General features: G+C 46.2%; 1 protein-coding gene across 1 annotated transcript; it reads left to right on the top strand.

Moving 5' to 3' along the window:
• Positions 1-606: 606 nt before the first annotated feature.
• Positions 607-12,302, top strand: UPK1B (uroplakin 1B). The gene is made up of 8 exons (XM_058825321.1): positions 607-703; positions 5,811-5,898; positions 6,424-6,624; positions 8,136-8,210; positions 8,924-9,034; positions 9,318-9,497; positions 10,261-10,344; positions 10,966-12,302. The coding sequence occupies exons 2-8, from the start codon at positions 5,830-5,832 to the stop codon at positions 11,014-11,016; spliced, it is 771 nt and encodes a 256-aa protein (XP_058681304.1). The 5' UTR covers positions 607-703; positions 5,811-5,829; the 3' UTR covers positions 11,017-12,302.
• Positions 12,303-12,767: the final 465 nt, after the last annotated feature.

Here is a 12,767-nt window from a genome sequence, read left to right on the forward strand (position 1 = left end):
GTTCTCAGTTCATCACAGGCCAATGAATAGATATATCTGTACTTCATTTTGTTCTGTCTTAATAAGACTGACTACATGAAAAATCCAGAGTGCCCAAGGAAATGAAATATTCTCCCCACTTTTCATGTCATCCACAGTGTCCTGCAGAGTAGCCAACACTTACATTTCTGTTTCCAAAAAAAATCCCAAGCTGAATGAAACGAAAATGGATCCAACCCAAACAACTGGATCATTCCTGTGCTACATAATTAAATGAAAACATTAAAATTAATTTACTTTATTTTTCTATTCAGTGCATTCTTCTTATACCTACGTTGAAGCAGTGACCCAGCAATCTTCGTGTATTTACGTCCTTCCAACTTGCCCATCCTCTTTAAAGTTCAAGTGCCTCATATAAGTGACTCACTCATCCACCCTTTTGAGAGTATAAGAATAGAAATTCTTTAAAGCTTTGTGTTTTCAGCACAACGACATTCCGATATGATCTAAGAATCACAGAGACACCCTTCGGTCCCAGGAGGACTGGGGAACAGGTTTGGCTAGAAAAAAAAGTTTTCCTCATGTGATGGGCACCCCACCAATCACACAGCACGCTCCTCAGCAAACTGGGCTCTTTAAAGGGCGGCAGAGGTGGGAGAAAAGGGCCTTTTCAGCTCTGCAGGTGGGTTGGGGTTTCTGCTGGAAGCATCACGAGAAGAGAGCGGTGAGTGCCTTGCTTTGGTCATGGTCTTCCTCTTAAAGAGGCATGTGAGCCAGAAGTGTCTATTAGGAGAAAAGATAGCTCTTATATTTAATGGTTTTTTTTATTTTAGTCCCTGGGCTGTGTTTGGTATGTGGGAGTCTGGTACCTGGATAAGGTTAACTGCATGAAATCATTAAGTATTTCAGTTTTCTTACCTCAGGCTGTGTCTTCTCTACGGCTATTTTAATTTGTTTCATATTTTTTCTCCTAAAGACTGGGGAGAAGGGAATGGAAAAATTAAATCTGTTGTAAATCTGAGTGTTAAAAGAAAAATAAAAAGGAAAAATTGTTGTAGAGGAAGATGAGTCTTGTAGTTCCCCCTCACTTGTGAAAATAGGAAAGTTAAAAAAACCTGCTTGTTTTGGCTGTGCTGAATTAATAAAGGAGAGAGGAAAAACCTACCTCCCAGCTCTACTTACAAGGTAATTATGCTTGATGATGATTTACCAGCCACACCACTGTTCACACAGGCTTCATTTCATACCAATCTCTTTGAAAGGAAACTTAATTAGTCTGTGACCCCTGCTTGATGCTGAGCTATGTTTTTGCTTTATTTTTCTCCTCTGGTAGCACAAAATAATTGTCTGCCTCTTCCATTTCTGAGTGTGGTTGACTCCTAGCACACAAGAAGTTTTCTGTCTGAGGTGGAGCACTGGGGAAAGTCCAGCAAGGCAGGAGGAGTGCATGAGTTTGTGTCCACTGGAGATGTTTGCTTTGAAATAAGTAAACAAATGATGAACTGACATTTGTAAAACATTCAGCTTCTTACAGTGGAGTTCAAGCGATTCATCATTAACATATTAAATTACTTCCTCCTAATAACTGTGTAATTCTCGAGGTGTCCCAAGCACTTGGAAAATACCTTCTTTTTAAGCCCCTTAGGGGATAAATTTTCCATCATAACCGATTTTAGAAAACCCCAAAAGTAAGTTTATTGCTGATGCATCGGGGTCCGCAGGCGGTCTGTGGCTCAGGGAGCCTTCCCATGGCACTGGCCCTGGCCTTGGCACAGCCTCCGGCAGCGGTTCCACCTGGCTGCCCTCCCTCCATCAGCGCCCAGGGCTGGCCCGGCACCTTGCTGCTGCCTGCAGGGACATGCTCTCCAGTGGGCTGGGACGCGAGGGAGGTGCCCAGGCTCCTGCCCCAGGCTGTGCGGGCAGGGAGCAGGATTCTGCTGCCGGGCAGCCGGGTTTGCTCAGCTGCGCTCGCTCGAGTGGGGCAGAGCCCGTGAGTCACAAAACAAACGCATCCTTTGTCTCTGCCTCCCTGCACCAGGGCATGAGAATGCAACGCCCTGAGCAGGGACGCTGAGGGAAAGGGAGGTGGCAAGGCGTGATGTGAAGCACATACAAGCCCCACCACCATGCTGAGAAACCTCCAGGAGTGGGGTGTAAAGCCAATGATGCTCACAGGGATGTTTTGGGATGTCCCTGTGTCACAGTGCTTGACAACTAGCACAAAATGCAAGGCAATCAAAATGCCACCTGGTTCTGTGTTGGGCAATGCCAAATGAATTCCTACCCATTGGTTTTTTTGGCTAGACATGGAGTAGAGCTAGGCTAAGAAGGGGGAATTAATCTGCAAGGCCACTGAAATCCTGTCCCAGGGATATATAGAAACAAGGTGTGGAGGCTTCAAAAGATTGACCAGCACCATGTGTTCGAGAGGTGCACAACAGACACTAAATCCCATTTGAATCCGGGAATTGTTGCCAGAAGAGTGTCCTTTCAAAGCCTGCATGAGGTTATCACCCAAAACACAAGGGCAGAAGCCAGCCTCTGCAGAAAGGAGCTTCTTTTTTGTCTCCCACAGTTGTGCTAAGGATCTCAGAGATACTGAGAGTAAAGGAAGTGAGGGGAGGTCAAGAAAGTTTCAAGAGCATGGAAATTATAGATTGTCTGCACCTTGTGGGGTACCAGGGGGAGGCAAAGCTGCCGCTTCTGGGCTCTGGCAGGCTCAGCTGGACCCCCATGAGGGTAAGGAGTGTTTTGGGGGTGTGAGGGGAGAGGAGAGAGGAGAAGTTATAACCAGTTGTACTGCTTGTGACTAGGAGGAGTAAGATGTGCCTCAAGAGGGACACGGGTTTTTGGTACAATGAGAACAACAGACACCTTTCCAAAGCTGCCTAGAGTATGGAGCAAAGTCTGTGGCAGTGATAATTGAATACCTCAGACCTAGATAGGTCACACCTAAATTACAAGGTTTCTAGGATGTGCTGAGGAACACCAGGTGAAGGTTGAAATTCCAGGATCTGGCTGCCTTCTTAGTGGAAGTTTCGGATAAAGGTTACGGCTGAAGTTCCAGTTTCCTCAGGGACTTCCTTGAAGCCCAGGAAACTGCATTTGGGTCATAACACTAATTTTAACAAGCCCAAGAAGAAGGCTTCTCTACCTCCAAATGCATTTGTGCCTGTGGGCAGCTGTGTCTCTGGGGGTTGGTGGAGGGCTGCCCACCACTGTCACTCCCAGGGGTGCCTGTGAGGTGTCTCTGTGCACAGCCTGCCTCGGGCACGCCAGCCAGGCTGGCCTCATGGCTCTGTGGTCATGCACCTGTGCCTAGTGCTGTGCAACCTGCTCTTGCTGAACACAGCTCACCTCCGAGGCATGAGGAGCAGAGGAAAGCTCCTGGTCTCCCACAGCTTCTCCTCTGGGACATGTTGGAGCATTGGCTCTCCAGCTGCCCAGCTCTTGTCATGGCTTTGGAGCACCTGCCTGGGAGGTGCTCTCATTGCTGATGGTGATACTGGACCACCTGCAAGGGAGAGGAGGTCAGACAAGGGGTTGACCCATGTGGCACAGGTTAATAAAGTGGAAACCAAGAAATGAGCTCCTTTGGCCTGTATCACTTGGAGGCAGAGGGATAATTCATAGAAATATGGCAGGACTGGGAGTTTTTAGATCTACAGTACATCCTTCCCTTTTCCTCTTCTTGATCTCTCTGCTTCCCCCTGCCCTGCAATCCCATTGAACTTAGTTAAGGTATGGGAGAACCTTATGTTGTCAGGAAGCTTGCCATTTTCCAGCTGATACCTGTGATGGTGACTCTGTCCAGCTTTCCTCACAGCCATAGCAGCTCACTGGAGGTGGGCTCACCCCAAAAGAAGGGGCTTGCTCTCTCCAAGCTAATATAACTGCAATAATACCTGCCCAAGGGAGACAGGAGTGAGCCAGGTTCTGCCTGCCAAGGAGAAGAAGAAAGCCAGCTTGTGGAGAGGCAAGAGCTTGGGCTGGATGGACAGCCCATGTACAAGGTGTCAGTGCTGTTGTTACCCTGAACAGGGTAACACATTCAGCCTTGCTTTATACAGTGCAACTGGAGCAGACCCACTTTTCCATGTAGCAGTCAGAGTTTACCTGCCTGTGTTCAAGCAGGAAAGAGTTCCTTGCTTTTTGGATTGCTGCCTGGCTTGCAATGTCCCTTAGATGACAATAACTAAAAGGTTTTTTAGCATCTCTGGGGTTTGCAGGACACAGGCCCATGAGACAGGCAGTGTTCTCTCCAGCTCTCAGATGAGTGGGAGACCAGGATTCCTCTTAGATTTGGCAGACTCTGCAGTGTTGTATTACAGAACACATGGCTGAACATTGGTCAGACTCAGACCAGACCTGCAAGACAGCCCCTGGACACCCTGGCTTGTCAGGAAATTTGGCAGGGATGGAGATCCAGGTTGACCTCACGAGCCTGCCATTTTCAAATATAGATCACAGTTTGATGTGTACTGGGTCTGGCCTCCAAACACCCAGCTGGGACTAAAAAGTCTTCTCAACTTAAAAATAATGGCCGCATATTATTAAAAAATTCCTACACATGTTATCATACAAAAATACTCAGGCATTGCCGACATAATGGTGAGAGCTCTGGAGATGTCTGCATGCCTAACCCTCACACCACTGCAGAGAGAGCGGTACAAAGTGCTTGGTTTCCATCTGTCGCTGTTGGAGGTCCTGCATACCCCAAGAAGGGCAGCTGCTGAGGAGGCAGGAGGTGGCATTTTTAGACATCTCACAATGTTCTGTTCCTCAGAAAGCTCCCCTTCCTTGACAGCTTTGTCTGCTCATATAACCCAACATCTTCTTTGAAGAATCAGGAAGTCAGTGGCCCTAGCAAAAGAGAGACACAAGTGCAGGTACTCAGGCAGAAGAAGGACGTTCAAGCAGCTATTGCTCAAGCTGGGCTCACTGCAGCCTTTCTTTCCTCATTTATACCTTCTTAATCACTTGGTAAATGCAGTTGTCTCAGGGTTGGTGGTTTTTTCCCCTTACCCTCTCCATGCACACATCCCTTTCAAAGAAAACCTTGGTGGGCTCTGGTGTCTGAGTTTCTTTCTCCAAGAGCTCTCACACCTCTGACTGATGCCTTTATGCTGCTCTCTCTGGAAGGGGATGAATTTGATGCAGGGCACCTGACTCTAGACTGCAGGATATAAGCATTCTCAGGAATTTGGTGGGTGTGCTACTTGGCCTGCCTCCCATGAGCCAGCTGCAACCTGAGCTGTCCCTCTCTCCTCATCTTCCTCCCTCATACCTGACTTGGGGCACTCTGCTCCCATTCCCAGCACGGGTGGGAGATGGGGCTGCTGGTAGCAAAGCCCTGTGCTGAAGGTGTGTGTGGGATACAGCCAGAGCACCGTGGTTACCAGCTCAGTCCCGTGGTAGTGCTGCTCAAAATGGCCCAGGATAGGAATGGGGGTGAAGTGAGGGTGCTGAACTTGCTCCCTCTGCATCCAGATGCAGCTGGTGTTTCAGGCCAGGTAGAAATTACACCCCATGGGCAGAGGTTGTTGTGAGTGCTGTTGTGAGGATGAAAACCCTCATCAAGAGAAAGCTGCAGACACCAGCTGTCCCCAAAGTGGTCCCAGTCTTCTGTAGCTCCAGTATCAGGGAGAGTCTGAGTTAGCAGATTAACACCTGGGGAGGTCTCCTCTGAAACTACTACAAAGCAAGGGATGGGAGGTGTACAGACAGGCTGGCAAGTTCTGTCTGTCCTTCTCCTCATGGATAATTTGTATTTCTGATTGAAGTGTATTGTACCAGTGATTTAATTGAAGACTGTATTTGTTGTTTTCTAGGTTGCATGAAGAATTAAAGATGGCGAAAAGTGATGATTGCATGCACATCTTGCAGGGTCTGTTAGTCTTTGGGAATGTGGTCATTGGGGTAAGTGAAGTGGAACAAGAATGGGTGGAGGCTTCCTTCCAGTATGACACTTCTTAAAACAGCAGTGCTCCCTCTTCACTTGTGAAATCCACACTTATATGGTGTATGTAAAGCATGAGAGAAGAGGATAAGGAGAGCTGTCCTAATGATCAGTTGGGTGGGAAAGGGACAGCAGGGGCAGATCCACAATACCATGATGGATGCTAGGGGAAAAGCCTTAGAATTGTCAGCAGGAGCAGACCAACATTTTTCCAGCCACCTCCCTCCTATAGTAATGGAAGGTTCTGTTCATTCTTTCTTAACATCCTCAAGTCCTGGGCCTGACCTCTCAGATCAAGGCTGGGTGAGATTTGCCTGCAATTCTTCTGTGAAGTCCCAATATAAGAGATTGTAGAGCTGGGCAGAGGGAGCTGGGTAGCTCCCACTTGGCAGGAAGTTGAATTAAAGGAAAGCAGCCTACACCTGTTTCTGTCTTTGCTATTTCTTTGGGGAACCTTGAGCTAATGGGTTTCTTGTGCTTGCCAGATGTGTGGCATTGCCCTGACAGCAGAGTGTATCTACGTTGTGTCCAACCCCCATGGTGCCTACCCTCTGCTGAAAGCCACAGAAAGCAATGGCATCTACGCTGCCGCCTGGATTGGCATCTTTGTCGGCCTTGCACTCTTTGCCCTGTCTATCCTTGGTATCATTGGAGTCATCAAGGCCAGCAGGACCTTGCTATTGGTGGTAAGCATAGCAAAATTTACCTTCCTATTGCTGCCAAACTGAACAAACACTGCCTTGGTGTCCTGGTCACCTTGGGGAAACAACCAATGAGCAAAGACAGCTTTTATACTGATAAGGAGCCGAAGGTTCTTCTTGGTCATGGCTGTGGTGTCCCAGAAGGTGACTCCTGTGAAGACTCATGCCCAAAAAGCCCCTGAACCAGGCTGAGGGAATAAATGGAGGTAATCACAGTGAAGGTTTGACTGGCTTGACCCTGACCTTGCCCTGAAGCAATGCAGGAGCACTTGTACAATCACATGTAGCTGGGATGTGGTTTAGATCCTTGTTTCTCCCCACCCCTTACTGTTTTTCAGCTGTCATGCACTATTCAGTTTAGGAGTTGATAAGTAATGACTTCTGTACAAGGCATTAGTGAGTGTCAGGATACCAAATATGGGTGCAATGAAGAACATAAGACATCAGCAGGCAGGCAGAAATTACAGGGGTGGGGACAGAGCTTTGGATAAGCCAAAGACAAGGTTAAGATGTGGACAAATCTCAGTGCAATGTCTTACTTAGTCATTTAGTATGGCAGTGGCAAAACTTAATTGGTGTTTTTATTAACGAAGGGTAGAGATGAAAACTCTGAAATGAGCTCTCTTGTGGATTCCTGTGGGGTTGCAGGGTGTCTGTTTTAGACAAGAGGAACTCAAAGATCTGAACTTTTGAGCCAGGGAATATGCCAGAAAACAGCTGAGGAAACAGAATTCCCTTAACTCTGAATTTTGGTGCCTCAGCTTAAACCCAAGGCTCTGGTTTAGGATTTATGATAGGATACAAGGGACAGAAACTGAGGTAAGTAGGGAAAAAATGCCTTAAATCAGAGAATCCCACATTATATAATGTGGGAGGAGGAACAGATACATATGAGAACTCCAAAGAAAAAATGGAAACTGTCAAAGGGATTATGCTGGAAAGAGAAACAAAAGAGTGAAAGACACTATGAGAGGTGACCCTTGTAATCTGTTTTCATGAAGGATGATTGCTCACAATGTAGGAGTGTTCATGAAATCTGATGATGAAAATCAGGGTGATCTGAATGATGCCCTAAGCTGCACCTTCCCTTTCCCCAAAATACAATTCTCTCCTGCCAGGAGTGAACAGCTTCCTGCTGAAAAGCTTAGAGCTGGTAAGTGGAAGTGAAAGGAGGACACATGACACAAACATGGGTTGCCAATGAGACACAACAAAGAAAAGGACAAAGTATTTTCTGTGGAGGCAGGGCAGTCTTAATGCCACGAGGTTCTGATGAAATCTTGTCTGTGATGTGGAGAGCAATTCCAATCATTCACCTTCAAGAAAGCAGATCGCAAATTGGAGCAAGCACTGGGAAGGGCTACGAGATCATTCAGGCTGGGTGAGAGGGAATACGATAGCCTGGCCACCTTTGCATCAAGTAGAGTTTCTGGCTTAATCTTGAAAAAAATGCTGAGCTGTTTCTCCAAGAACCCATTCTGCTCTTTCTCCCACAGTACATCATCCTGATGCTGATCACTTTTGCATTTGAAATGGCTTCTAGCATCACAGCAGCGACTAACCAAGACTCAGTGAGTATTTCTTTTCTCATGTATTCTTTTAACTTTGATGAGAAACACAAGTTCTAGGGCACACAGTCACCCTGTTCAGTGTAGTAAATATGATGGTACAGTGTAAACTCACAGGACTACTGCTGAGCAGAAGACAATCCCACAAGGAAAAACTCCAACACCATTATTCTAATCAAAGAAATAGCTTTGTTGTTTTGAACATAGTTTTGTTATTTTTAACATTTTAAAATGTTTAACACCTTGTGGTTGAGGAAATAATAGTGTGGGTTAGTTGAGTCATCAATAGAGTGTTTAGTCTTTCAGCTACCCACTGATTAATCTATCATACACAGAGAAGAAAATCTTCAGCTTTGCCCCAGGCAGTGTTACTGGTGAGGGAAAGATTACATGGATTATTGGAGATACTGTGGGGAGGGAAATTATTTGTGGTGCTTTAGTTCCAACATACCAAATGCAATCCATAGCTTCTGCACAGCTCTTGTGGTAAACATCTAGTAGTGCCTGCTTGAGATTTTTAACTTTGCTGCTCCTGCTCCTCAAATCCTGCTCTTTATTCTCATGTGTAAAGCCAGAGGAGAAGCAACATTCCTGTTCTCCAGCAGGACTCTGAAACAAGAAAAACAACCTTCCCCAGATAACCCTGGATTTGCTTTACATGGCCACTTATTTACATAGTTTCTGCATTTTTCTCTGTTGTTGGGTTTTTTTTGTAGCTAACTCCAAATGTCTTCCTGAAGCAAATGCTGGAGAGATATCAGAAGTCAGAGCCAAACAATAACAGTGACAATGAGGTCACAAAGACATGGGATGAACTCATGCGTCAGGTAACAACACTGAAAAGTCACTAATTATTAAATGCTCTGCAAGCCTAGAATTTCAATCCTCCTTGGGGCTGCTGGATAATAAAGAGGATGGCATCTGCCTTGAACCTTAAAGAAAGTTCTGGCACACTCCCCCTTTAGCTCATTTATCAGACGGCAGACTGTCAAAGGCAGGCACTTCAGAAATCTCCCCCATAAATCTGTGATTAATGCCTAACCAGTGTGCTGACACGTGCAGGGCAGTGCCCTGGGCCCACAGAGACCTTTCCCTTGTGTGTCCCTGCAGAACCACTGCTGTGGGGTGAACGGCCCCTCCGACTGGCAGAACTACACGTCTGCCTTCCGCAGCACGCACAGCGACGCCGACTACCCCTGGCCACGGGCGTGCTGTGTGCTGGATGCAAAAGGGCTCCCCGTCAACCTCAATGGCTGCAAACTCGGAGTGTCTGGCTACTACAACAGCAATGTAAGATCACCTCTGCTTTTTCCACTTAGCGTACATCAGTGCCTTGCTGGAAGGGAAAGAAACCTTTCTCCTTCACTGTAAGCTACAGGTGTTCAGAAGCTTTCTGGATGAGAAGAAATGCCTGTAGAGTCCTGGCCATGTTGCTGAACAGGACAGGAATTTTTTTTAGGATAATGTCTTTCCTGATGGAGAGAAAAATCTCCCAAGCCACTAGTAAGAATTGACATCTCTAACATGTACATGGACAGTAGCTAAATCAAACTTAGCCCAAAGATGACAGTATACAATATGAGTAGGCAAATCAGCAGTTCTCCTCCTCAAGGAACAACTTTTCAGTAGACCATCATGTCCTATTCACTAGGCTGCTGAATCATGAGCATCAGCTTCTGCACTAGCTTGCATTTCTAGAAGGCATTCAAGCTTTCAAATTTTCTTGACGCTTCTTGATTCTGGAGGTCAATTCTGTGTCAGCTGTGTTTGGTTATCTAAGTGTACTTGGCAAGTGATGGCACAGCAAGTTGTCCTTGAAGTGTGTGAGATGGGTCTACTTTGTATTTGGAGCCAGAAACAGGTGGGTTATCTGCAAGTTGTCAATAGGCAGTATAGCTCTGGCTTGGTTTTTTGAGACCCTCTGAGCTACCCAAATTGCAGTAGGAGAGGAGCATGCCACCATGGCACCTCAGCCTCTCTCGGGGGTGGATACGTTTGTCACCTTGCAGTGCAGGCTCATGGCTGGTGTTCAGTCATCCCTGTTGTCTTTCAGGGTTGTTACGACGCTATGTCTGGGCCAGTGAATGCACATGCCTGGGGTGTTGCCTGGTTTGGCTTTGCCATCCTCTGCTGGACTGTAAGTACTTAATATTTGCCTTTATTTCCTCTTCTCTTCTCTTGCTGTTCCACACCCAGTTGGGTGGAGGTGGATGACAGCACTGACGCATTTAAAATATCCATAGATTATCGTCATTCATTCATCACAAATGTGCCTGTAGTCTGCTCCACAAGGGCTACATTTACAAGTTCCCCTCCATTCTGGCTTCCAGAGGTGGGGAATTAGATGGTCTTCCAGCCTGCCATGGCCTGCTGCTACCTGCTGCCATCTCAGCAATACAACACAGCAAACACAGCTTGCAGATGCTTCTTTGTGAAGGGTATTGGATCATCAAGATAGCTAATTGAGCTAGTAGTTTGAAGATTTTGTATGAATGTATTCAGTACTCAGGCTTCAGCAGCTTCATGACAATCCCCAGTGAGCAGAGCGATAGCCAAATAGTTACAGCTGCAAGTATCTTCTTTCTTTACTGTGTAGCTTCTGTGCAGACAAAAAACTTTTAAGATCCTCTGCCTGAACAGGCTTTGATTTTCAAGAATTTCTTTTACTCTCTCCTACCAGTAGGACTAAATGGGGCTGAGGGAGGGGTGGAGAGCAGGAAATGGGGGGCAGAGAAACTTAACAGTGTTGTCATTTCAGTTCTGCGTCCTCCTTGGCACCATGTTCTACTGGAGTGGAATAGAATACTGAAGGCCTGGTGTCCTCAGTGCTGTCCTGAAGAGCCATGTGAAACTGCATTTTTTTGTCTCCCACTCCATTCTCCTCAGGCCATGGAGGATTTGAAGTTTTCCCACTACCTCTCCTGCATATACTTTTGCCCCTCCAAAAACTTGACACAAAGAAGTGATGACTGCAGGAAAGAATCTTCTTGTCCCTGCTTTGCCCCTTGTTCTGCAGCCTTAATGCCTCCTGCCTGAAGTACAATCCTTCTTTCACTGTGCAAGAAATCCTGGAGCATAAGATGAGGGGAAAAAAGTGATCTGCTTTGTTCTCTGATGACATCAGTAAAGAAAATGCCATATACACTTGGTCCAGAAAAATGTCTCTCTAAAATTAGTTTGAATGTAAATTATAACGCTCCATCAAGGGGAATGGGAGCAAAACTGTAACCTCCTGTGACCAATAAGGACAGATGCTGCAAGGGAAAAGACTGCAGATCTCTCTGTTATATTCTACTGATCAACTTCTCTTGCTGGTCTCTGTCACCCTTGCCTTAGAATAAGGCAAATTCTCTGAGCATTTAAGTGTGTCAGCAACAAAAACATGTCACAGATAGACAGTCTGTTGCTAGTCAAGCCCAAGAAAAGGCTAGCTCACTCCTCAGCACTATGCTGCCTATATGCAAGCCTACCTCCTGCCACTGACGAAACTACTGCATGTGCTCCTACCTTCTGAAGTGCCAGTCCAGGAAAAGCTCCACCTGCTAACAAGCAGCTCCTTCAAAAAAGCTGTTCTCTACTTTGCACAAGATTTCATGCATCTACGGGCCAGAATTTGTGCAGAACACAGGGGGTTCTCTGCTGCAGTTGCCTTTGCAAATGTGGATGTTCCATGCTCCTGGTTTATTATGCTTCTTGCTTTAGCTACCTGCGTATAAATGGTCACACTCCCTGTGTCATTCCCCTTCCATGTCCCTGGATCAGGTAGGACAAATGGCAAATAATGGCAGTGAATAACTCTTGTGAAAAAATGCAAGCAAGGAGCTAACTGAACCAAACCCAGTCCTTGCATCAGTGCTTGCTGTTTCCACTCAGTTCAATAAAGGCTGTTTACTTTGGCCCAGACTGAGCTGGTGTCCTTCCTAGTGAATGCTTCAGTAGTTAATGTATTGTGAGAAATGTGCTCCTCTGTAGAGTGTTTTAAGGTGAAGCCTCTTCCATAGATGTACTGGTTCATGTCCTGATGCTTGCCATCTGCCTTGATTCTTTGTTTTTGTATATTCACCAAAATACTAATTAAAAAGAAATGGAAGTGAATTTTTTCTCTTGTTCAAGATTGTGTCTTTGGGAAGGGAAAACAATGAACATCTGTGTCTAGGACATGTGGGGCAGGGCAATGACAGGCTGTAACACCCTGCAACAGCAGAAACTCAGCAGCCAAATAATTCCTTGCCAGAGTGATGAGGAAGAGGAGGAGGCACATATAAGGGTGAAGAGATGAGGAAGAAAGGTTGAGTCCCTGCAACACAGAAGGAGCTTTCTGTATGACTGTGCCTTCAGAACTGACAATCCTCACGGATCAGCCACTCCCCTGGTTCAGTGGTGTGGTGACTGTCTTGGAGACCCTGGACTCTGAGAAATTCCACAAGGAAATTCGTCTTCAGCACTTTTGTTGTGAGACTTGAGTCATGGATTGACCATGCAGATCATGTATGTCAGTGATTAAGGTTTGGTTTTCTAGGGGGTGAGGGGGAAGTTTGGTGGTAGGTTAGGTTTCCTTAC

The sequence above is a fragment of the Ammospiza caudacuta genome, chromosome 2 (assembly GCF_027887145.1).
Source record: "Ammospiza caudacuta isolate bAmmCau1 chromosome 2, bAmmCau1.pri, whole genome shotgun sequence".
Taxonomy (NCBI): Eukaryota; Metazoa; Chordata; class Aves; order Passeriformes; family Passerellidae; genus Ammospiza; species Ammospiza caudacuta.